The sequence below is a fragment of the Sinohyriopsis cumingii genome, chromosome 1 (assembly GCF_028554795.1).
Source record: "Sinohyriopsis cumingii isolate HCF-2022 chromosome 1, ASM2855479v2, whole genome shotgun sequence".
Taxonomy (NCBI): domain Eukaryota; kingdom Metazoa; phylum Mollusca; class Bivalvia; order Unionida; family Unionidae; genus Sinohyriopsis; species Sinohyriopsis cumingii.
The window spans coordinates 175,256,461-175,283,519 of record NC_142961.1 but is presented as its reverse complement, the minus strand read 5'-3'; the positions used below and the strand labels follow the sequence as shown (position 1 = coordinate 175,283,519).

General features: G+C 34.8%; 2 protein-coding genes across 2 annotated transcripts in view; one reads left to right on the top strand and one right to left on the bottom strand.

Moving 5' to 3' along the window:
• The window catches only part of LOC149808422 (AP-5 complex subunit mu-1-like), a 59,704-nt gene extending 39,249 nt beyond the window's left edge, over positions 1 to 20,455 (bottom strand). Inside the window, exons 1-8 of the mRNA XM_089977020.1 lie at positions 20,245 to 20,455; positions 17,193 to 17,322; positions 14,104 to 14,205; positions 9,546 to 9,616; positions 7,641 to 7,713; positions 3,009 to 3,146; positions 901 to 981; positions 350 to 539 (exon numbers count right to left, since the gene is read on the bottom strand). Coding sequence (XP_089833146.1) covers positions 350 to 539; positions 901 to 981; positions 3,009 to 3,146; positions 7,641 to 7,713; positions 9,546 to 9,616; positions 14,104 to 14,205; positions 17,193 to 17,322; positions 20,245 to 20,321 — 862 coding nt within the window. The 5' untranslated portion in view covers positions 20,322 to 20,455. The remainder of the gene's footprint in view (positions 1 to 349; positions 540 to 900; positions 982 to 3,008; positions 3,147 to 7,640; positions 7,714 to 9,545; positions 9,617 to 14,103; positions 14,206 to 17,192; positions 17,323 to 20,244) is intronic.
• Positions 20,456 to 20,515: 60 nt separating this feature from the next.
• LOC149808421 (selenoprotein N-like) overlaps positions 20,516 to 27,059 on the top strand; it is a 40,495-nt gene continuing 33,951 nt past the window's right edge. Inside the window, exon 1 of the mRNA XM_089977008.1 lies at positions 20,516 to 21,311. Coding sequence (XP_089833134.1) covers positions 20,988 to 21,311 — 324 coding nt within the window. The 5' untranslated portion in view covers positions 20,516 to 20,987. The remainder of the gene's footprint in view (positions 21,312 to 27,059) is intronic.

The following is a 27,059-nucleotide window of genomic DNA, read 5'->3' as shown; positions in this document are numbered from 1 at the left end:
GTTGGTATGATTTTGTTGTTATATATCATAGTTAATGCACGTATACAGAAGTACAATCATTGCATGTTAATTTTTTCATGTCCAGTAAAGAGTCTGTTAATTTTGTTATAAATTCACATCTACATAATTTAAGTATAAGTTATGTTCAGTAAATACTTTTGTTTACTTAACACTGCATGGTCATACATGTTGATGAATCCTATAACATGAATATATCAGAATAAATTTTTCCTATGAGCATTTGACAGAGAAAAGTCCCATTACTCTATTTCACAGAAAAGTCCAAGTACTCTATTTCACAGAGAAAAGCCACAGTACTCTATTTCACAGAGAAAAGTCCCAAAAATACCTGTATCTATGATACTGGCATCTGCGCTCTGAACACAGGGGTGGATCAGCAGATGGTCTAAAGGGGTTATCTCCCCTTCAGCAGCATGTGAAACAGTCACAGTTATTTCTGGCATGACACACTCTAGCTCAGCTTTACAGGATATTGTGCCATAAATATCCCAAACATTAGTCGCATCATCCCAGTCATACTGAAAAGAAGACAAAGAATTTAGAAAGCAATATATGTAAAGAAAGAAATTAAAGGATAGAAGCCAAGGGAAGCTATATCTGTACATTGCATAAATTGAAAAAACTAACCAAATTTAATAATTTAGAAAAACTAAAGCAAACTTGATGTCACTAACAATACTGGTTGCTCAATGTTCCTGCACTATTCAACTTATTGTACTTAAGTTCCCACTGGTTGCCCTTTAATACCACTCTATGGACAAAGTTGAAATGAAAGCAATCAACGTTATCCTGATCTAGACTCTTAAGTACACAATACAAATTCTGAATAAGAATACTTCAAACTGAAGCAGCCTTTTATGAATCAAATTATTTACTAACCTGAACAGCTCTGACATACTCAGTGACCGAAAGGTAGATATGATTTTTGCCTTTGTGAATAACTGGTTTCCAACCAGGTTGCTGAAAGACAAATTTAAATATAATATTCTATATTGAAAGCAAATTTACTGGAAATGTTCTCACTATTATATCTAATAATTTCAGCATGTATCATTGAAGAAAGTCACTACTGACTCATTGGTCACATGATGAATGTTCTAACTATACAGTCAGTTATTAACTACTGTGCTTAGTTAGAATTATCATTTGAAACAGTAGTAAATTTTCATTACATAAAGCATTTTGAAACTTCATCGGTCATGGTACCATTGTTCATTCTTTAGGTTTGGTCTGGAGGGATTGCAATCCCTCCATGCTTAAGGAATAGTGTATGTTCTCTTTTATCAAATGCAGACTATGTTACTAATAACAGTAACAAACTGTGGTCTTACTGAAAAAGTAACACAGTATATACCCCCTGACCTTTCATGTCAATTGTACATATTAAGTGAGGAAACTGACATTCAGGTAAACAATTAGCCATGTAATACTTATCCTGTAATACCTATCTCCAGTGGTTACTGTTCCAATGATGGTAATACTTGAAACAAGTGACATTTTTGTGATTTTTGGTGTAACACCATTTTTTGCGATGGATGATATCATGAAGAAGACCCAGGACAACCCTGGAAAGAACCATCAAACAATGGGAACCATCAAACAATGGGAACCACCAAACAATGGGAAGCTAAGCTTTCCCACATGTGCACATTGGTCTGTTACGAAATATGAAAAGAGTCAATCAACTGTCACAGCAATGCCCATGAAAACCTTCATGGGAAACTGTTAAGTGCTTACTTGATGCTGCAGCTGGATTTATTCTGACAACTTCTGAGAACTTGATCATCCTTGTGAATGAAGATACATTAATTGTCTGAGTTGATTACATTATATGAAAGGATCTGACATCATAGTAATATCCATGTGTAGGGTCAGCCAAATTTCTAGCCCAAATCACACAATGTAAGCAAGTCCCCAATTTTTTTGCCTTTGGCTAAACTGTGGATTGTTCATCAAACTTTGCAGTGATACATCTGGATAAAACTTAGCATTTCATGAATGTGCAACTGCTGTGAGCCAATAATTGTTATTAGTAGTACAAACAATGTATATTTGTACAGTTACTGCCATATGGTATGAATAAAACAGTATATGGTTACAATACAATCACTGTCTTGAGGAATTCATCAGTACAAACATATTGGTGCATTTGGCTTCAGTGGTTTATTAGTGTACTTAGAGCTGTGAGGCTTAAGTTTGTTAGTATCTGCTTAAGATGAAATAATATGTTCTGACCTGAAAGGGAAGCAACTCCAACTTTACCAACTCATGAAAATGTGGTACTGCATGTTGATTTGACCTTGAGCAACATTAATCTATGCCACATGTGTGTGTATGATAGGGACACACACTTAAATGGTTGTATTTCCCTATCATGTCTTCATATACCTCAAGGGTTATGTTTTCCTATCAATTTTCATACATACACTCCATGGGTTATATTTCCCTCTCATGTCTACATGCAAATCAGTGGTTATATCTCAATATCATGCCTACACACACCTCAAGGGTTATATTTCCCTATCATGTCTTCATATACCTCAAAGGTTATGTTTTCCTATCAATTTTCATACACATCATGGGTTATATTTCCTTCTCATGTCTACATGCAGATCAGGGATTACATTTCAATATCATGCCTATGCACACATCAAGGGTTATATTTCCATATCATGTCTTCATACACCTCATGGGTTATATTTCCCTATCATGTCTACATAGGTGTGGATCATTCTTTTGCTCACACTCTAAATGCCATATTGTTTTGCCAAAATAATACAAAGTATGTGCAACATTTATGCGTTACAAAATGTTAAATGATAACGTTAAGTGAATGACCTTACAAAAATAGTGCATAACATTATCTACTCCTAGTGATAAACTCAAGATAACTCTGTGTAGTGGGCAAGAAATAAATAACCCTTCCAGTCTTGATCTGTACCATAAAAGAATTCATACTAGATAAGCAATGGAAAGGTTTAACCTACTTTTTGGGATTTGGTCATCACTGGGCTTGGTCTGTTGGTCATCTTGGCAATAACAGATTCCACATTAGTGTCCAGAGGGGATCCAAATGGTGCTGCATGAGTTAGGAAAGAATAAATTTCTGGAATCTTCTGGTAAAGCTGTAGAAGATTATCAACAAAATATGAAATTAATATAATAAAATACTTAAAAATCTAGGAAGTCAATATTCACATCAGGTTATGATTGCCATACATATTTTTATGATTTTATATAATAAACTGAGAATTAAAATCAAGCAATTTATGTCAAAGGTTCAGTTAATTTTAAATTTATTGAGAAAAAATTAGGGCAGTAAAATTAGTTTCTTTATTATTGGAACTGTTACTTAACTTGGAAAACTAATTAGCTAGTAATCAGTGGGAACTGAGAGGGTGAGTTGCAGCTATATTAGCTGCTAGTAATCAGCGGGAAATGTGAGGGTGAATCAAAGCTATATTAGCTAGTAATCAGTGGGAAATGAGAGAGTGAATCAAAGCCATATTAGCTAGTAATCAGTGGGAAATAAGAGGGGAATCAAAGCTATATTAGCTAATAATCAGTGGGAAATGAGAGGGTGAATTACAACCATATTAGCTAGTAATCAGTGGAAAATGAGAGGGTGAATCAAAGCTATATTAGCTAGTAATCAGTGGGAAATAAGAGGGGAATCAAAGCTATATTAGCTAATAATCAGTGGGAAATGAGAGGGTGAATTACAACCATATTAACTAGTAATCAGTGGGAAATGAGAGGGTGAATCAAAGCTATATTAGCTAGTAATCAGTGGGAAATGAGAGGGGAATCAAAGCTATATTAGCTAGTAATCAGTGGGAAATAAGAAGGGAATCAAAGCTATATTAGCTAATAATCAGTGGGAAATGAGAGGGTGAATTACAGCTATATTAGCTAGCAATCAGTGGGAAATAAGCAGGTGAATTACAGCTACATTAGCTAGTAATCAGTGGGAAATGAGAGGGTGAATTACAGCTATATTAGCTAGTAACCAGTGGGAAATGAGAGAGTGAATCAAAGCCATATTAGCTAGTAATCAGTGGGAAATGAGAGGGTGAATCAAAGCTATATTAGCTAGTAATCAGTGGAAAATGAGAGGGTGAATTACAGCTATATTAGCTAGTAATCAGTGGGAAATAAGCGGGTGAATTACAGCTACATTAGCTAATAATCAGTGGGAAATGAGAGGGTGAATCAAAGCCATATTAGCTAGTAATTAGTGGGAAATGAGAGGGTGAATCAAAGCTATATTAGCTAGTAATCAGTGGGAAATGAGAGGGTGAATTACAACCATATTAGCTAGTAATCAGTGGGAAATGAGAGAGTGAATCAAAGCTATATTAGCTAGTAATCAGTGGGAAATGAGAGGGGAATCAAAGCTATATTAGCTAGTAATCAGTGGGAAATAAGAGGGGAATCAAAGCTATATTAGCTAATAATCAGTGGGAAATGAGAGGGTGAATCAAAGCCATATTAGCCAGTAATCAGTGGGAAATGAGAGGGTGAATCAAAGCCATATTAGCCAGTAATCAGTGGGAAATGAGAGGATGAATCAAAGCTATATTAGCTAGTAATCAGTGGGAAATGAGAGGGTGGATCAAAGCCATATTAGCTAGTAATCAGTGGGAAATGAGAGGGTGAATCAAAGCCATATTAGCTAGTAATCAGTGGGAAATGAGAGGGTGAATCAATGTCATATTAGCTAGTAATCAGTGGGAAATGAGAGGGTGAATCAAAGCCATATTAGCTAGTAATCAGTGGGAAATGAGTGGGTGAATCAAAGCCATATTAGCTAGTAATCAGTGGGAAATGAGAGGGTGAATCAAAGCTATATTAGCTAGTAATCAGTGGGAAATGAGAGGGTGAATTACAACCATATTAGCTAGTAATCAGTGGGAAATAAGAGGGTGAATCAAAGCTATATTAGCTAGTAATCAGTGGGAAATGAGAGGGGAATCAAAGCTATATTAGCTAGTAATCAGTGGGAAATAAGAGGGGAATCAAAGCTATATTAGCTAATAATCAGTGGGAAATGAGAGGGTGAATCAAAGCCATATTAGCCAGTAATCAGTGGGAAATGAGAGGGTGAATCAAAGCCATATTAGCCAGTAATCAGTGGGAAATGAGAGGGTGAATCAAAGCTATATTAGCTAGTAATCAGTGGGAAATGAGAGGGTGGATCAAAGCCATATTAGCTAGTAATCAGTGGGAAATGAGAGGGTGAATCAAAGCCATATTAGCTAGTAATCAGTGGGAAATGAGAGGGTGAATCAATGTCATATTAGCTAGTAATCAGTGGGAAATGAGAGGGTGAATCAAAGCCATATTAGCCAGTAATCAGTGGGAAATGAGAGGGTGAATCAAAGCTATATAATAATAATAATAATAAGGACTTTGTATAGCGCCTAATCTTTAGAAGCTCTAAGCGCTTTACAACATTAGACAACACCTATAAGATAAGAAACATAATAATATTATTACAATAAAACAACAACATGAAATTAGAAAAACATTAAAAAATAAAAAACATGCTGAGAATATTTCAGGTAGGAAACATTATTAGGTCTTTAAGTTGTTCTTGCAGTCGAAATAAGTGAGTTTTGAGAGCCCTCTTGAATGTTATCAATGTCTTTGTGTCTAAGTTCAGTGGGCAATTCATTCCACGTTGCTGGGCCCTGGTATGCAAAAGAACGCTGTCCATATGACTTTGTTTTCATAGTGGGAATAATGAGTATATGATTGTCAGAAGAGGAGTGTAAGTATCTTGCTGGTGTGTACACATGGGTGAGGTCAGATAGGTATGTTGGACTAGAGTCCGACAGTGAAATGTAGCACAGAGAACAGATTTTGTGTTTGATTCTGGATCGAATGGATAGCCAGTGTAGGGTACAGAGCAGCAGGGAGGTGTGCTCTGATCGTGGTACTCTAAGTATGATCCGAGCAGCTGTGTTTTGAACTTTTTGAAGTTTCTGGAGCAGATATTGAGATGAACCAGACAGAATTGAGTTACAATAGTCCAGTCTTGAAAGTACTAATGAACACACAAGTTTTAGTGGCATCAACTGAAAGATATTTGCGAATTGAGCTGATGCATCTCAGCTCAAGATATGCAAGCTTGCATATGTTCATGACATGTTGGTGCAATGTGAGAGTAGCTAGTAATCAGTAGGAAATGAGAGGGTGAATCAAAGCCATATTAGCTAGTAATCAGTGGGAAATGAGAGGGTGAATCAAAGCTATATTAGCTAGAAATCAGTGGGAAATGAGAGGGTGAATCAAAGCCATATTAGCTAGTAATCAGTGGGAAATGAGTGGGTGAATCAAAGCCATATTAGCTAGTAATCAGTGGGAAATGAGAGGGTGAATCAAAGCCATATTAGCCAGTAATCAGTGGGAAATGAGAGGGTGAATCAAAGCCATATTAGCTAGTAATCAGTGGTAAATGAGAGGGTGAATCAAAGCCATATTATCTAGTAATCAGTGGGAAATGAGAGGGTGAATAAAAGCTATATTAGCTAGTAATCTGCAATGTTTCTTGTGTTTTTAGTACTGAAAAACAAAATCATGGCCCAAAAACATTAATCCTTAGTTTGCAACATTTTCGTTGTTAAAATTAAAGTTTCAATTCTCTTTCTAATGGCATAAAAATATAATACACACAGATTCTGTGTCAATACTGATGACATGCCATCTTTTTTCTATGCCCTTTTCTTAGTTAAAAGTGAGACAAAAGTACTTCATCATATGTGATGATGTGACATCACATCCTCAGGATCGGAATTTTGTTGGCAGGAACTTGGCCAAACCACATTCCCTCCTAAAACTTCTCAACCCCAGGTCAGTTCACATCATTACACCCTGGTGTGGATATTGGAGACAAAAGTCTCTCTAAGTGACTGATACTCTACTGACCAAAACAAATTTCCAGGTATTCACAATAAGATAATTATTTCCTTTTAACTGTTGACTGTTGAAACCATGAGCAAAAATGCCATTTTCATATAGTTATTGTGACAGACATACTGCATTTCAAATTGGCACCATTTTCAGCAGCAAACAGACATCATCAGCAATCCTTCGATAAAATCCCAATGTCAATATCGTTATCCATTAAGGAGTAGTGACAGCGAGATTGTCAAGGTAGCCATTATGGCAGCCATATTGGATATATCCCAATGTCAATATCACTATCTATTAAGGAGTAGTGACAGCAAGATTGTCAAGGCAGTCATTATGGCAGCCATATTGGATATATCCCAATGTCAATATCACTATCCATTAAGAAGTAGTAACAGCAAGATTTTCAAGGCAGTCATTATGGCAGCCATATTGGATATATCCCAATGTCAATATCACTATCCATTAAGGAGTAGTGACAGCGAGATTGTCATGGTAGCCATTATGGCAGCTATATTGGATATATAATTGGCACCATTTTCATTTGGGATCAAGTGGGTATCATAAGAAGTCTATCAGTCAAAATGACATGCTAAGATAATGATATCTTCAAGCTGGCCACCATGGTTGCCATATTGAGGGTCTGTTTGCATCATTTTTTATTTAGGACCAAATTAAATTAAATTTAATGGAATTAGACTTACCTCAGTATGAGGAACTGGTCGCAAGAAGTCAGCTATGGCACAGAGAAGGGAAAATCCCTGAGTTACACCTGGTCTAAAATGATATGCAAGTCAAATTATGATTGAAAATAATGATCATTACTTCTGCTTATTTAGATGATAAAAAAGATGTACAATGATGATCCAATATTAGTGTTCATATAAAATGAAATTTATGACACAAAATAAATAATTTCTATCTTTTTCAAACCCTTATGAAATGAATGAATTTGAGTCAAAATGGGTATTAATAGTGCAAAACATGTTTACCTGGCTTTTGACCTTAGAAAGTTCTAGAAAGAGAGTGCGTTTATAAACTTGAAGGGAAAATGAACCATGTTCTGGTCATCTTATTGCATATTAGGTGTTGATATAAGGTTCTGAAGTCAACGATATTCTTCTTTAAATTTCTATCTTAGTATCAGTTTTTCAGTTGTGTTCAGTTATAATTTGAGAGGAACCATTTATTTAAACAATTCATTGTAATTACAAAGTACTCATTGACATTTTGGACCAAAACATTACTTTGGGATTATTGTGAATTTATTCAAAGACATTCTGGATTATATGATTGTGATACAGCAAGACTGTTAGTGCATTGGCACATTCAAGACTACTGGTACATCAGCATATTTCAAGACAGAAATTCATTTGGAACACCACTGGAATTCATTTGGATAACTCTATACTTTGGATCTGTGATAGAACCTTTAGGATTTAGTTCACAAAACTGTAAGTTCCTCTTAAATCATAATTCTTTTAAACAAAAAAAAATTAAATTAGCTATTGGATTTTACAAAAGTTGTTAGTTTTGCTTTTTCTGTTACTAAGTTTAAGATCACAGAGTCGTAACATTATATATACTTGCAATATACAGGCTTGTGTTTTGTATAATGCTAGAGAGCTGCAAACTTTATAGATCCAGACCTGCCGCTGCCAAATGCACCACCAGACCTGGGCCTCTGTAGTTTGTTATGAGTAATCAGTAGAATAAACAACACAGACCCTGACATGCCACTGTCAAATGCACCACCAGACCTGGGCCTCCGTAGTTTGTTATGAGTAATCAGTAGAATAAACAACATAGACCCTGACATGCCACTGTCAAATGCACCACCAGACCTGGGCCTCTGTAGTTTGTTATGAGTAATCAGTAGAATAAACAACATAGACCCTGACATGCCACTGTCAAATGCACAACCAGACCTGGGCCTCTGTAGTTTGTTATGAGTAATCAGTAGAATAAACAACATAGACCCTGACATGCCACTGTCAAATGCACCACCAGACCTGGGCCTCTGTAGTTTGTTATGAGTAATCAGTTGAATAAACAACACAGACCCTAACATGCCACTGTCAAATGCACAACCAAACCTGGGCCTCCGTAGTTTGTTATGAGTAATCAGTAGAATAAACAACATAGACCCTGACATGCAACTGTCAAATGCACCACCAGACCTGGGCCTCTGTAGTTTGTTATGAGTAATCAGTAGAATAAACAACATAGACCCTGACATGCCACTGTCAAATGCACCACCAGACCTGGGCCTCTGTAGTTTGTTATGAGTAATCAGTAGAATAAACACAGACCCTGACATCCCAGTGCATAATGCAATGGCAGATCAGAGTTTACGTTGTTTGCAGTTGGACTTGACTTATAAGCAAGTATATATGTTTGTGGTCAATATGTCAGAATATGTTCTGAATATTTAACACTGAGAAGATAGATTGTAAAATGAAAAAAATTAAAACTTTATTGATACCATATATCAGAATCTCTGCCTCTTTTTTAAAATCCATTTTCAAGAAATAAAAACGATATTACAAAACAAATTATTAAACTTGTTACTAAATTAGAGTTAAATAAAAATGACTTGGGACACTTACATGTCAATCAATGGAGGTCTTGTATATGCTCCTTGTTCAACATATGGCAGGCAACAATATACAATACCATACTGAAAATAAAACATAGATTTCATTAATGAATATCCCCCTGATATTATAAGGTCCAGAGACATCCCTTCATCCTCCTTATAAGGTCCAGAGACATCCCTTTATCCTCCTTATAAGGCCCAGAGACATCCCTTTATCCTCCTTATAAGGTCCAGAGACATCCCTTTATCCTCCTTATAAGGCTCAGAGACATCCCTTTATCCTCCTTATAAGGCTCAGAGACATCCCTTTATCCTCCTTATAAGGCCCAGAGACATCCCTTTATCATCCTTATACTGATCAGATCTAAACCCATCATCACTACCATTATAAAATGTAACTTCTGCAACTTATCTCTGCCACCAGGGCCAGTTAATGTGTTATTTCCTGTCATTTCACCATTACTATGTTAACCTAGCTAGGGCATTCATAAAGGCAAAACTAAACAAAAGGTGTGAGTCATCACTTTAAGCAGAGCTCAGTAAATTGTTCATACAAATTTAGTTTTGTCCCAGCCAGTCCATCTACTGCAAAAGAATCATCGCCATCTTTATGCTTAAGAATATGATGACTAGTCCTTGTTGATCATGCAACAAGCACTGACAACTAAAGATGTATATATCTCACAACCTTACTGGGTGGCAGACTTCAAGATTACACTTGTCACTTTCAGCTGCTCTTTATTTTGGCTCCATGTCATACACGCTCATTCAAGACAACCTCACCAATTTTATAAAGGAGTTGATTTTAGATGCACTAGGCTGTGTTGGTATATTGCATACAAATTCCATAACTGCAGACAAATGATGAAAAAGACTAAACTGTCCTTTGCAAAGTTGTCCTGAACCCAGCATATACATTTATAACAGAGGTCTCACTAGGATTTTAAAACAATGAGTCCAGGACTCTTATTTTGTGAAATAGGAGTCCCACAAGCAAAGTTGTAGTCCCCTCCCAGAAGCATACTGGGCATACCTGAAGTGGCTACATTTTCAGATGAGAAGAACCAGTGGTTTCTGCTTTGTTTAATTTTCCTAATTCTTTACACCACTGACATATAGCTCTTGTTTGTCCATTAGAATGAGACTGAATTTTGTCAGGCCCAGGAAAAGTCTCATTCCATGCACTAGGCTAGGCATTATACACTTTCTTAAATCTATCTCCTGTTCCATGCGAACAATCAGGTAACTTTTGACATTTAATACAAATTTGCAACGGCCACTTGTCTAAGTCTCAGTGTATCTTGATTTGAGGTCACATGCACTACTTATTTGGCTACACTTAGAAATGAACACAATAATGAGAGCTAAAGGTATTCATTTTATCAACTCTTATAATGACCACATGTACATCACTGGGTCTTTCTTCCTCTGAATTCAGTCTGGTTAAATATCAGCACATTTTCCCACTACTCATCAGCTGGTCCAAGTCTTTGAACTTGCTGCCAGCTAGGCCTATTGCATCATGTTTTTCTGATGTACTCTTATAATAATAACATGTACATCTGGGGTTCTTTACGGCAATTAATTCTCTCATTGTAAATATCAGCTCAGCAAAAATGATCAATTTATCAGCATAATTTCCCACTCTGCAGGTGGTTGAAGCAGAAGTGGCAGTCCTTTGAATATGATGTCCAGCTATCGTGTGCATACAGTGGATTCCTGTGTGATTTTCTGCATCCCAGATAAACAATACGTGTGATTAAGCATTCCCGAGATATCTGTATAACTATAAATGACATGTACATGGTAACACTAATAGTCTTTAAAATTATAAACTTTATTAGGTATCTTGTTTAATGTTTTCAATTATCAAATTCATCAACAGTACAACTTGTCCTATCATCAAGATGCCTATTCCTCATATTTCCATTTAAGTTCATTATAAATTTATGGTAATGTTCAATTATGTCCACAGAAAGAGGCCGATCAAATGTCATAACCTTGTCTCACACAAAAAGTAATTACATAATCAAAGCCTTGTTTAAGGTTACTAGTGGTCTTAAAGACTAAAATGTGTGACAAAGTTAGGCTGGGTCTGCACTAACACATGATTTTGTGCAAACACTGAATGTGGAGGCATTAAATTGGCCTTTCTGATATTTTCTTTAAGCCCAGTTCATGCTTATTTACATTTTTTAAAAACTATTTTTATGCATACCAATTCAAATCTTGTTGACCTCTTACTTTAATGAAGTGAAAAACAAATTGAAAATTTTACCAAATTTGATTCTGAGATATTTCAGCTCAAAGTTACCAATTTTTTTCTATATTTTATTCCAGTTTATCAGATCATTTCCCCACATTATGACTTACATCACGTAACATAAAACAACTTCACACCAGGCCTAAGTAGATAACCCTCCTAATGGCCATATGAGGCTTTATCAGTAGGTACCAAACAAAGTTAATTGATAGGGAAAGGTCTATTAATCCGACAGTGACACAATCAAAAGAAAATTAAAAGGCTAAAGTATTGAATATGAGCTTACTTAAAAAAAGTTAATTGGTTGCCAGCTCAGAATCATTACCACAAGCCACAGGAAAAGAGTCCACAATGCTCCTTTTTTACTAGTGGCTACCTGAAATAAGATCTCATTTTTCATGAATATGCAACAAATCTACATCATCAAGAATGCAACAAAACAGTTCTTACATATCAAGAAAAGTGCCCTTTTTCAATCGATAAGTGACTGTGAAAGGCCATGTTGGTCCAACTTTCTAATAAAGTTTTACATGGATTTGCAATGACTCATTAAATACAATTATTCACATTCATTACAAATGAGAAAATTGTCTCACAAGCAGTCATGGGTAAAATAAAGGAGTGAGGTGGATTTTTTCCCTGTGGCTTGCAATGATGAGTTACTGGCTACAGAAACAATTGTGGATATAAAACTAACCATCAATGAATAAAGGCATAAAATTAAGTTCTTTGTGAGTATAAAGAGATGGAAAAGTCCAATCATATTTACAATTTCTATGAAATTTATATTCAAGATGGCATGAAAATATGTTTGTCACAAGCAATTAACAATATTCGTATGGTAGCTAATATTATCAACAACAGAATGCATTAAAAAGAATCTAAAATTCTATTATCCAATCAAAACCTCATTCAAAACTGTAAAAATTAATTACTACAGTAAAGAACAGTTAATAACCAAAATCATACAGGTAATTCTACTGGTGGTAGGACAAAAATACTGCACATATCATTTTATAGTTGAAATCCGCCTCTTTTGAAAATGAAAGTTTTTTTTTATTAATAGAGTTCAACAATAAATAACGTATTACATGTTTTTTCCATCATATTACAGAAACAAGTCGTAACCATTCTACTAGTCTACATGCTTATTTATAGGTCCATTCCAGTTGTGTGCTCCCAATCATGAAGGAACAAATTTAAACAACTTCGTTCGATCTGATGTGGTGGCTTGCAACTGCATCAAATGTAATTCACAGACCCAAAGCACTGAAATATCAGACCAATCTGCAAAATTATATATGTTGTCATACCAGAACCATCATGTGGGAAGATGCTAGTGCAACAAACCCTGCAATGATGTGTGCCGAGTGATAACTAATTGAAAATGGCTGATGTAGGCTTCCTGATGCACTTCTTGGAGTCCAACAAAAGTAAATCTTGGCAAATTGATTTTTAATCAGCAGATAGTCTCTCTGACAGCTCCATATGGATGTAAAATTGAGCCTCAAATTCTACTCTCTGTGAATACAGAAGAATGTAGTACATCAAGGAAGGCAGAAATTGTTGCCTGCGAAAACACATCCATGCACAGACACCGAGCTTCTAACTTTTCTATTATTATAGTGGTGTCAGACTGCTTATTTGCCAATACGAGGTCTGAACTAAAGATGTCTTTGGACTCGATATCATGCTACACTTTTGTAAAATCATAAATTTTGTTTCCTCCATCTGAAATATGGACTTGAATGATTTTATCAACAGCCTATACAAGGTCCATGTAGCTTATCTGATATTTCACATCCCTCAGGCATTGTTTTTTTCTTCTAGCAAAGGTAAACAGAAGCTCCCACACACACAATCAGATTCAGCTATGATGACTAAATGGTTTCTTGATTGATGCTCAAAATGATGTTATTATAAGGTGTATGCCTCCAAGTCCTTGCCAGCCGATTGCTCCCATACAATTATTTGAGTCTTGCAGTAGATCCAAAGGCCTGCCAGTAATTGATTCCCAACTACAGAAGCCCTGAAACTGATCCAAGGCCAGCTGTACTTGAAAATGTGAGATTTGGTAGTTAATCAAATTAGACCAGTATAATTTCTTGATAGAAGTGTTGGTCAGTACATCACCACTGGAAGACGGTCAGTTGATGATGGAAATGATTTGAAGTTGCTCTTGTTGTTGATCATTCAAGCAAAGTTACTGAGATCTGTCTTGTCTATGACAAAATGTAAATAATCTTATTTTTAAACTGCAAAAAAAGACCCCACTCCAAGTAAAGAATTTCTGTTAGAAACCTACCTGTTCAACTACAACAAGAGGCCACAACTTCCCCGCACTGGTTGCTATTTCATAAACTGGATTTTGTGTTTCCTTCTGACAACTGTCTCTAGCTGCAATGAACTGCAACATAGGTAAAATATCATGAATTACAGTATCAACATACATGATATTTATAGTTAATGTTTTTGGCGAAAGATCATTCCATACCTATCACCAAACTGAAGTTATAGTTTGTCAGGTGCAAAATACTTGCCATGATATTAACATTATTAGTAAAACATCATTATTCCTAGCTATTCATATTTTTGCTGGAATGTGATCATTTCACCAAAACAAACATGATGTGCAAACACATTGGATGGCAATTCTCTAACCTAACCAGAAAGGTCATTAAAAACATTTGTTGGGCTAGTGATATTGGAAGTAACTAACCTGTTTTCTCACAGAAGAAAGAACAAAAAAAAAAAAATTTTGAGACCATATTTCACAAATTTGTACCAGGCTAGTATGCCATAGTTGGAACTGTTGCCCCATGCTCTTGTGATGTATGATTATATGACACTAATGAAGCCCATGTACAACAAACACAGCTTGTGAAGTTTAGCAATATATTACATGCCCTCAAATCAATGCTTTAAAATAATTTAGCATAAGGCTCTTCCATAGAAATGATTCCCCAAAATATTGTTACTTTAAGATATCTGATAGCCTTTTCACACAACTATCAAAACCCTGCCATATAGCATGGAACGCTGTATTATTGCGGTACATAATGTTCTTATCGGTATATATTAAAACTGTTTTGCAATTGCTGCTTACTTGTAAGTTGTAAAGTTTCCCTCTTTCTATTCCTATAAAAAACTTTGTCAACTGAAGCACATGATTTAAATAAAACAGCATATGGTGGGTGACCCAGATTAATGTACCATGGGGGGAACAACTTTATATTATTGCAGTATTTGCCTAACTTATGTAAGGTAGCATGCAGGTATTATAATAAACATAAAATACAACTTATGTATGAGAAGAAATGTCCACACTTGTCCTGGCATATTATTTCCACATTAACGAAAGGATCCAATGATAAAATCGAACACACAAATGTAATTCAAGTGTAAATCAATGAATAACAATATCACAAATTACAAGCATGTAAATATATAACAACTATTATTAATGTCATTATTTTTAATATTGAAATATAACTGATTTCAAGAAAGTTTAATTGTTATTATATTCTTATATATTTATGAGAAGTATGATCATAAGTAACATTTTGTAACATTTTGGTCCATTTTGGCTACCATGGAATAAAATTACAAGCTTAACCTGTATGTCACTCTCAGTATATGACCTATAATCATCAAACATCAGGTGATACACTGGATATATTTCGTAATCAAAGTCAATGCCTGTATAGCAAGTTCGACTGGAGTTTTGTACATGATGATCAACGTAATTGCATGCACTTTACAAAAAAGTGGTGTTCATTCTTTTTCATTGTAAACTTATCAAAAATGTTGATATTTTAGAGGAAATTGAGCTTTATGATATTTGCATCCTCACTGGCTGCAGCTTTACATCTGTAAACAACCACTACATGGCACATGTCCAAATTAATTGGAAAATCCTGTTTGCCATGATAATATAGAGCCCGCAATAATACAGCATTATACCATACCTGAAATGTTTTTTCTTCCTCTTAAGTCAGAAAATACAAACTAGCAGATTTAACTTTACCTTTTTACTAAAGTCTGTACAGAAGTAAGTTAATGAATGAGAATTCAGCAGAATCTTATGCCTCGCTTATTAATCTGTGGTATAGGCAAAAAATGCGGAAAGTCAATACAAGAAAAGTAATTCAGAATAATATTTTTTTTGACTGTGGTGAAAAGCACCCCACAAGATGAATGCACCCATAAGGGTTCATGGCTGTACATGCAACAGTGTCAACTAAATGCACAATAAACCCATAATATAATCACTTGAACAAGACAAGGTCATTTTGCCAACTCTTTACCCTGGATGAGAAGTACCCTCCACAATGACTACCTTCCATGAATACCCACCATGATGAAATAGATAAATCAAGTTTCATGGCTGCAGATGCAACAGTGTCAGAGAAACTCAGCTAAATGCGAAATTAAAACACTGACGTCTATGTCAATAGCAACAACACTATAACTTTTACACCTACATCAACTGCAACAATGCTATAACATTTATATCGATGTCAACAGTAACAACACTATTACAATGACACCTATGCCAAAAGCAATAACAGTATAACATTAACACCAAAGACATCAAGCAACAACACTATAACATTGACACCTATGCCAACAGCAGCAACACTATAAGAGAAGTGACACCTATACCTCACCTATACTTTGCAGGTGAGGTAATTGACTACATTCACTTAAATTAGTAAGTATCTTTCACATTTCCTGGAAAAATCCTAAATAGAAAATTTCCCCACAACAAATGATTGCTGCACAGACAGACAATTGTAAAACTACTCTGATCAAGTAAATTATTGTGATTATTGTCAAAACAGTTTTCATGCACATGGAACTAGCCTAGTGTATTGCCACCAAGCACTGATTTCATTACTGACAATAACAGAAAGTATTGGAACAACCAGTGTTCTAATATTTACATTGTTGTTGATAAACATTCATCATATTGTGTAGTTTCAATTGAAAACATGTGGAAGTATTTGCAAGGTATTCTGTTGCTGCTGAAAAATGTAGAATTTAATGATGATAAGAGAAAGCATAATTGCAAATATAATCAAGAGAAAAAAAAGAAGAAAGAACAAGAAATGCTGCAAAAATGAACACAAATTGCTCAAGTATGACCAAGGAGTACTTGTGTACTTTCTGCTCTGAGTATTTGGAGAATATGAAAGTGTAAACGGTTCTTAATTAGTATTTTGGTAAAATACTAATGTTATTGTTTTGAGCTAATGTCACTGAATTAGAAACTGAATAGTTTGATTTCAGCAAGATCAGTAACACTTTTCCTGCAGCTTAGTAAAAAAAAAACTAAAGTCCTGAAAATGTCACCTAAAACCTGTATAACCTTAATAAAATAAATGTACTAACATGTGTCATTCCCTCTTTGGTGTATCCGAGTTCAAAGAAGAGTGACTTGACAAAATCTGGATTTGGTGGTAGTGGAACATAATGGATACCATCTGCTATTTTTTCTTTCTTCACACATGTTGGATAAATCCTGAAGTAAATATGATAGGTCATAAGCAATTCAGTGTTTTAATTTCAATTTTCTGTTATGTGCACCTACATGTAAGAAATTACCTCACCCCCTTTAGAAAATAAATGGCCTCTTCCTAATAAAGACTTGACTTCAGCAGATGTTCAGCAGAAATCAAGACAGTGACCATTGTCAACACTCATAAAATATTAGCCTCAAAAGATAATTTCAATTTCAGTTTGGGAAAGGTGTATTTCTATTACATGAAGCCATCTGACTTGGTACATTGTACTTAATGGCTTCAATTATGGTCCTGCCTTTAACAATGGAAGTTTGACAATTGTTCTTAATTAATATGACCTCAAATTATTTTTTAAATGAATAATAATATGAAAAATTGTCAAATCTAAGATTCTTATGGTCTTAAATGAAGTAAAAGAAATCTGCCAATGTGAAACTGCTTTACAAACTTCAATTAATAAGTTATTTTCCTAGAATACAAAGTGAAAATTTAAAAAGAACTTACAGTATTGTGAAAAAAATCCCAAATAGTCATAAAAGTTCTACCACAAATCCGAATGTATTGAGTTCCAAATGAATTCCAGTTGTGTTACTAATAAACTCCAATATTGAATGTGCCAATAGCCTCAAATCTGCTAATATGTCAACAGTCTTGATGTATCACAATGACATAATCCAAAATGTCCTTGAATGAATACACAATAATCCAAAGATTGTTATTAAGTTCAAGAATTATTAATGAGCAAATTGTAATTACAGTGAATAATTTAAATAAATAAATCCTCACAAATAAAAACTGAACACAGTAATAAGACTGATTCCACTACAGATGTTAAGCTAGGAATGAGTCATTTCGAAGTAAACAACATTAATATAAAAAGCTATGATACAATAATGGAACCAGGATATGGGTCAACTTCGTTTCTAGAACATTAAAGTGAAAGACTAATGTTCTAATTCAGATACAAGTAAATATGTTTACTTCCATTTATAATGATCTTAATATTTAATCTAAAGTCACAGAGAAATATTAGCAATATATTTTTATACAAAATAAATGTCACTAGTCAGATAGGCCCTTAATTTGATTACTGACCAAGGACAATCAGAAAATAGAGATATACATAATATATATTCATGGAGAAAAATGAACAAATTAAACAAATTACAAATTAAATATACATAACAAGGTGTTCAGAGATTTTTATATCCAACAAATTTTGGGCATTCTGCATGGATATCTCCACATGTATCCTATTATCTGCTTATTTTTGAAAGTGGAAAATATAGAAACAAACTTTTCTATAACCACAGAAAAAATAATCAATCATATGGAATTACTATATCAATAACCTAATGGTAACATAAATCTAATTCTTATAATTATTCTAATGCAGATATAAAGTATGCAGTTTCCTGCTTGTGACTGTTGGAGTGTTTGGCTATTGAAACAAAAAAAAAGAACATGCAAACTATCTTCTTTGTATAGATCTGGCATGTTTCAATGTGTGGTAAACTGCTTAGAAGCTAATGACTGTGGCCAAATGGTTAAAGTGTGTGACACATGCATGCACAAACAAACTTTACTCTGGAACATGAGGTCATGCCCACTAGCAGGAAAATTAATTCTTTCTTTTTACAACATGATCCTATAATGTAATTTTATTACCAATTATGAACTTTTCCAGACATTAGTTCCCATATGTGAAGATTTCTGAAAATCGCTCACAACATGTTAACATGTCAAGCAACAAAATAGTAAAATTTGGTTAGCAGTAATAAGCATTTTAGCAATATCTTTTTAAACTGATGCTGGTGCAAAATTCTTCAACATATAATCAGCATCACAAAACACAATTGACCACTCCAGTGGCCTTGTGGTTAGAGCATCCACCTCGGTTGTGGGAGGCTGCTGGTTTGAACCCCAGCCGAGTCATACCAAAGACTTATAAAAATGGTACTAACAGCTGCCTCGCTTTGCGTGCAGGATTAAGAGGTTAGTGTAAGGACTGGTTGGTTTGGTGTCAAGATAATGTGACTGGATGGGAAAATTTGTAGAAAAGCGCCAAAATGAGTGACAAGTGTGTAAAATATTCCTGAAAATGTAAGACCTCGACGCCCAAAATATAAATATCAAGGACAATGTCTTACATTGTAGGACTAGGTAGATGTCCTACATTTTAGAACTAGTTAAGCATAAACCATTACCTCCCCTTTTCTGGGACAGTAGCACGGATCACAGGAGCTCATATCGTTGCTTAAAATTGATATGTCATACATGTACTATATAATAACTACAAGGGACGACACTTCTCTCCTTGCTCGTGTGACCTATTTAAGAATAAACACTGATATTTCAAGCTGCTATGTAGCTTAATAAATCTGGTACCAATATTTAGCTCAGGCATTCGACTGTGTATCCCTTTAAAAAGTTTGACTTGATATCATACTTTTAAGGAATGCAAAATCATTTTCCCACAGTACCACTCGACATGGCCCTGATCGCGCCCGCTTAATATGCAAGAACAAAGCGCTGAATGGAATAGTGTCCTCTCCTTGGTTAAAAGAAAATGACTTCCTGTATTTATTTATATCTTATTTTCAGTTGGCCAGTGAGAAGGTTGTATTCCATTCAGGGCGTTGTTTTTTCATATTAAGCCTAGCTTGAAATATCAGCATTTATTCTTAAATAGGTCGCGCGAGCAAGGAGAGAAGTATCGTCCCTTGTAGTTATTATATAGTACATATATGACAGGTTAATTTTAAGCAACAATACGAGTCCCTGTGGCGTGGATGGGATTTAATCATTTTTGAATGTATTAGGGTAAATATCATCAATGTTTGCGGGGAAACAGAACGTTGGAAACATGACTGATGCATTATTTTCACGATGTATATAATGCAATACTCCATTTGGCCTACCGAGAGAATAACAGACGTCCATCTTTTCGAGCACTTGCTGATGGTAGCTGCACAATCCAAATAGCTTGCAAACTCATACTGTTTATTGAAAAATATTAAGTCGTTTTTAAGTAAATATTAAAATCCATAAATTACAGGCCTGAGCATAATATAGAATTCTCAGGAAAATACGAGGAAGCGTTTCATTTTCATCCGTAACCTCTCTGGAAATAGAAACCGGAAACGGAAATGGTTTTGAGCAAAGTTTGTTTCGCTTTTTTACTATTTAAACTTTGAGCGGAGCCCTTTTGCATTAATGGTTTACCTGTTTCAAATATTAAATAGGAATATATAATGTCTGATGCACAGGAGCATGCTTTATTGGTTGCTTTTATTGATGTCCGTCTTTCAAAAAAGACATAATTAATACGTATCCATCCTATACACATAGCTCTGAAAGCTAGAAGTTTTGTTCGTACTTGTAGTGACTTGTTAAATTTCGACGATAAATCCTGGCAGGTTCAAAAGTGCAAGCTTAAGTACCAGACGCTTTCTAGCTACCTTGTAGATCTTTACGTCAAACACCATGTATAACCGCTTGATCATTTGTTATCCAATGACTGAGTGAAACAAGTGCCTACGTGTTAGACTTCCTTAGTTGCTGGCAGTTGCTTATTGGTCAAGTTCATAGTATTGACATAATTTTATAGCATGTACTATATGTTGCTTTTTTGTTTGTTTTAAAGAGATGCTGAAACTATGCAATGTCGGGTAGAACGAAAGAAAAGGAACAAATTTCCGGTTCCGATGAGAGTAATACCCCTCTCACGGATACGAGGAAGAAGGGAGCATGTTGCCGGAGATGTATGTTTTGGACTGTCTCGATAGTTGTTGGTTTTATAGCAGTTGGAGCTGGGTTCTTTTATTACCACTTGAGGGATCCTTTTTATGTTTCTGATGAAATCTATGAAAGCATTGGCCAAAATGGAGTTGAGCTATTTTTTCAGCATGACCGCAACAAGGATGGCTACCTGTCAATTGATGAGTTTGAATCCGTCATCCACAGATTCATCAGTTCAGGAGGAAATGTGAGGATTTTAATAGTTCTTTAAATTATTCTGTTTCATATTAATACCAGTGAAACCTGTCTTAGCATGCACCCCAGTATAAAGGACACATGTTCATGCAGAATAACAGTGAAAATGTCTCTTATGAAATTTTTTGGCATATTTCACTGCAGTATAAAAGACGCTGCCCATAAGGCCAAACAAGAAAAATATTTGTGTTTCTGGTCAACTGACTGTCCCTTTTTCTCATTGCTGAACCTAGCACTTTTTTCTTCTATGTTGTTGTTGTTGTTGTGGGGTTTAACGCCATTTTGCAGCACATGATAGGCTATACATGGCGGCCAGTATTAATGGTGGAGGAAGAACCAGAGAAAACCCCGGAAAGAACCACCGACCCATGAGAAGCTACTGGCAAACTTTCTCACATACCTATCTTCTATGTTAAAACAAAATAAAAAAAAACACATTAACTAAATATAAAATGTAAAAAGAAAATTAAAAAAACAAAACAAAAAATATCCCTACCTACATACCTGAATTTAAAACCAATGCAATAGGAAACATATTTTTTTCCTTAGTCTAAAAGACAAAATTATATACTTTCTTAAGTTATTTGCATAGATGGGTTTCACATAAATAGTTCCCATTAACTTGGGAGTTTTTCTTCCTTTGTACAGTAAAACCTGTTATGAGAGACCGCCCCTTCTGCCAACCAAAAGCGGTCTCTCAAGACAGGTGGTCTCTCATAAGAGGTGTGTGAAAATGGACTGGTTTTCAGGGTCAGTAGTTAGCATTGTTGACAAATAAATAAAACCCATACTCACTGTACATGTATCATATCCTTTATTCATAAATCTTGTTAAATATTGCATGCATTCCTCTCAAAATATCTTTATATAATAAAGATATACATCTATCAAACAACAAGAATAAAATTTATATTTCAGCATCCCATTAATATGTACAAAAAATGAACAGTTAGATATGATGTATATAATTCTGTACACTTATTCACTTGTTTTTTTTTTAAAAATCCATTATACTTTGTTGACATGTTTTACTCAGCTGTTTGGTCTGAACATGTATCTCAATTATTGCCTTTTCCTGAATCAACTTTCCACTTACTTGTATGTTTTTACTCCTTGCAACACAAAACCACTCCCATACTCGCTCGTTCAGATCTCCGTAAACTGTCCATCGTGCCGTGGCATATTTCCTCTGTGCTTGTGCACCTTTCTGCCATTCGTTTCTAATGGACTCCCTGTCTTTGATTACATTGTGAACTTGCGTTTTACCGACACTTAAGCTGACTGCTATTTTGCAAGGAGTCTCCCGTTTTTCATTTCTTTCAATGACATTAATCCTTTCTTCCAGTGTTAAAATTTTTTTTTTTCAGCGGAGGTTCTGCCATTGTTATTAGTGTTGACGTTATAAAGACTATCGGTTTTTATCAGGTTTTGGGGAAATGTGGAATAAATATATATTATGTACCAATGAATGAAACCAAAAGACATAATTAACTCATCAAGAAACAATACATTTATTCTGAGACGAAGTTTAAATCAAGAACGTTATAGCTCGATAAACAATGGTTGCGACCATCTGCACCCAGGTAAACAGATGGTGGCTTGGTGAAACACTAACAAAAGAAATAAAAAATCATTTTAAAAAAATCCGGAAATGATTCTCACTTACTAGTATTAAAGACAGTGAGCTCTTTCACCCTCCAGGCCTTATGGATTAACTGGAAAGACAAACGATGTACTCAAACCTGCACTGAAGCCCTTTCAAACAATTTCTCACTGGGACATAAGGACTACTGGCGTTTTGTGAGTTTTCATAAAGATAAAGATAAAATACAAACCTCTAAATTGACTGCATATATCCATCATTACTCCCTTTGATGTTACTCTTACTGGCAATTCACATGACTTCGGCACTACAATGGTGGTTAGTGACATGTACTTTAGTCTGGTTTACTGCAGTTTACAAATGACACCGTACACTGGAGTTGTAAATTTCACAAAACTGATACTGTAGAAAGACATTTTTTAAAAATACTTTATTAAAGCAATCTTTACTGTGTATGCAGTCTTTGTTACAAAGGATTAAATGATGGTTAGAGGTGTTTATCTTGATATATGGTTGTTCAACTGTAGTGTTATTTAATGTGCACTTTGTTTGCATACTACATTTATCCCGAGGTCTAGTGTTTTACAAAGGATTAAGTTAAGGTCAGTGGTGTCAATCTGTTTTGTTTTTTTGGCAAGGCGGTCATTCATAGCAGTGTCAAAATGCATATTTTGCCAAGAAATCGCGGTCGCTGGTCGCGTTGAGCAGGTGGTCGTTCATAACAGAGCGTTTATATAGTAAAATCGATCCGTGCATTACGATTGTGGTCGGAAATGACAGGTGGTCGCTCATAGCAGAGGTCGCTCATGACAGGTTTTACTGTATATACTTTTAAACATTGTTTCATTCAATGAGGCTGATGTTATGTAGCATCAGGCATAAACCCACCATACCCACCATATTGCCATTAAATCCCACTGTACAAACTGCCATTAAATCCCACTGTACAGACTGCCATTAAACCAGGCTAGGTGGCAAACACTAACAGTCAAGAGAGAGCGAATTTGCTGCAAGAAATCAATTTAGATTTTATTTCACATCTTGCCAACTTAAACATATAAGCAGTGGCTTTTTAACAAAAGATATTCAATTAAATTACTTAAAATTTTGCATTCCTGAAATATATTTAGACCATTTTACTTGACATTGTGGATTGAATATACATTTTCTAAAAGCCATTAGGTTAATTTTGTTAATCATTTTGGTGCATAGTTTTTAAACCTGGCAAGTCAGTGCAGTGAGAACTCAGTGCAAACATTTGACCACTGTACTAAGAACTTCCAAAAGAGGACAGGCCATTCAATATTGACAAATTGCCTTCTGTGCCGGTAGTGACTTCCTTGCCGAATGCAGCCATATTTTAGGTCAGCACTGTTATTATGTGAAATACAGTTTGTGTAATGAGGGATGTTTCAAAATGACATGTTACAATTCCTTTTTGACACATAAATATAAATATAATTGTTGTAACAGTGCCCCCTCCACAAAAAAAAATATTTTCTTCCAACATATTGTGATGATCTAAACAGTTGTGAACAAAGGGAAGTAACTCATTAGAGGTGCTAACTGGGAACTATAATATTTGAAACATTTATATTAAATCAATATATTGTCATATTTTTGCACCCATATGATAATCCTTCTTAGAGCTCTATGTAAGCATTTGACACTGAATCATGGAACCTTAGTTGGTGATTTATACATAGCCAATAATATGTTTAAAGTGCAGTTAAACCATTAAAAGTGACCAAATGACAGTTCATTCATCTATCTATATAAATTGCACTGGATGTCATGTATTGTGCTAATCTTCATTATAACTTTTTGTCCTATCATGGATCATGCTACAAGCAAAGTGAGTGGGACTAAATTGGCAAAGAGTGTAAACTTTGCCTTCTTCTATAGGGAAAATGAAAATGACTTAAACCTGTGATTTTTGTTTTATGTTCAGTGAGTGACAGTAGTTTATAGCCAGGCAGTTACAGTGTTGTTTTCTCAGATGAAATGTAATGCAGTCATTGCAGATATTGATATCAACAGCGCCAACAAAACAGGCTCATAAATATTCACAGGTATGGTTTGTAAAGCTGACCATTAAAACAATGCTTATTAATGGAATATACAAGTACCAACAGGAAATACATGGAAACACTGCCAAATGTACGTGGCCATGGTACTTAAGGTTTAGTTGCCATTCTTGGTCATGATAACACATATTTTGGCCATATGACTTCACATGAACTCAGCAGACACTATACATTGTAATTAATTCTGTCTGACGGGAATACCTGGATTCCATTATTTTAGTTACATTTGGATATAAATAGTTAATCAGATGCCATTAGAAAAAGCTGTTTAATTATTTTTAATTTTCAAGTCTTCACCAAAATTAGACAAAGTCTTAAAGATTCACATTCAGTTTGAATTAACCTGTAAGCAGGTAATGTTATAAAGTTGTGGTTACTCAACTGTAACATCAGTGACCACTATGTTTGTGTAGATGAAAACTATGGTGCAAAGACACCTGTGCATTTGGTGTTACTTACATTCATAGGGATTGTTTCAAACTATGGGTAGATTGCAAATGTTTTCCATTGTCATTTTCTGATGAAGTTATAGAAATTAAAAATTATTAAATTGTTTGTGTAATGGCAGTTGATTTAGATTTTTGCCCTATTTGTAATTACATGTAGACTAATGTAATTTTGGTAATCTTATCGGTTAAATTTCGCTCCAATGTATTGTTTCTGTTGTGCTCATTTGAAGTCATTTGACTAAAATACACGGTGCAGTAACCAGGAAGGGCACATAAACTTCAAAGACTGTGATACTTGCCATGTTAAAGATATATAGGAACTTATTTAAATTTGGGATGCTGCTAAATAACAAAAGGGTAACATTTTCCACTTTGAAACTTCATAAAATGTCCTAAAAGAAGCACATTGATTGCTATGTAGGTATAAAGTGCATACCTTGAAGTAAATGAATTTCAATGAACATTTAAACACAACTTTGGCAAAGGAAGGTAATCTAGGTTACATGGGATCAAAGTCAGTATAAAAATATTCATTATTTTTGTTTCTCAATACATTATTCATCGTTGAATGTGCTTATATAAACTAGATATTATTTGCTCTCCCTTTGGAGGTCAATGTTTGGCAAATTTTTATATGTGCATGTACGTAGAAAAGGATAGTTAAATCTTACAACTCACCTCTCCTTCTTTTGAGAAACCAAACGGTCCATTTCAGTAATAATGAAACCCCAAGTTAAATGTTTTATCAGTCAGCAAATGTTTTTTCAACCATTTATCTTATTGCTTCTAAGGCAGAGAGAGATCCACACATATTAAAATCAAATATTTGAGATTATGGATGAAAATTACCATTAATAAATTGCCAAAGCAAGAGATGACACCTAACAGATGGTTTTGATGGACCTTATTTAGTTGTTTGTGTGGATTGGTGTATCCAGTTTTGACAAAATAAGGGAAAATGCAATATTTTATACAACTTTGTTTTTATAAGAACTGTACATTTCTTATCCCTAAACATTAATTACTGGAATCATATAGTTACACTTTTGAAAGTGGAGAGTTGTTACTCAGATTTATGACAGGTTTTTGGGGACACTGAGTGCTGCTGAGTAAATACATTACATAACAGTTCATCAAACAGTTCCTGGATATCTGTTTTTAAAATTCATTATGACTAAAATTTTGGTGCTGTAAGGAAAAACATCCTAAAATTACAAATTCTGCCAAACTGACTCAACTAAAAATGGAAAGAAAGGGCTTGTGCATATTTTATCCGGGTCCTTTTCTTCTGGGTTTATATGCTGCTATAGGGCACAGACAAGTAATCCAATTCCCATGGATTGTAACATTTATATTTGACCGAATGACTATACTTTTGTGGCAAGATCAGCAAATCATACTTACATCTAATGAATGATCTGACCAAGAGGATTTTTGTAAAATGATGAAAATGGCATGGCAGCGTGCCTCATATTTGACAAATGTAGGTGACCATTGTAAAGATCCCACCCTGTAAGGCATCTCCATTTACTTTCAGTAGTACCTGTGCAGTGACAGGATAAACATAAAAATGGTTTTAGATTGAAGCCTTATAATGCATA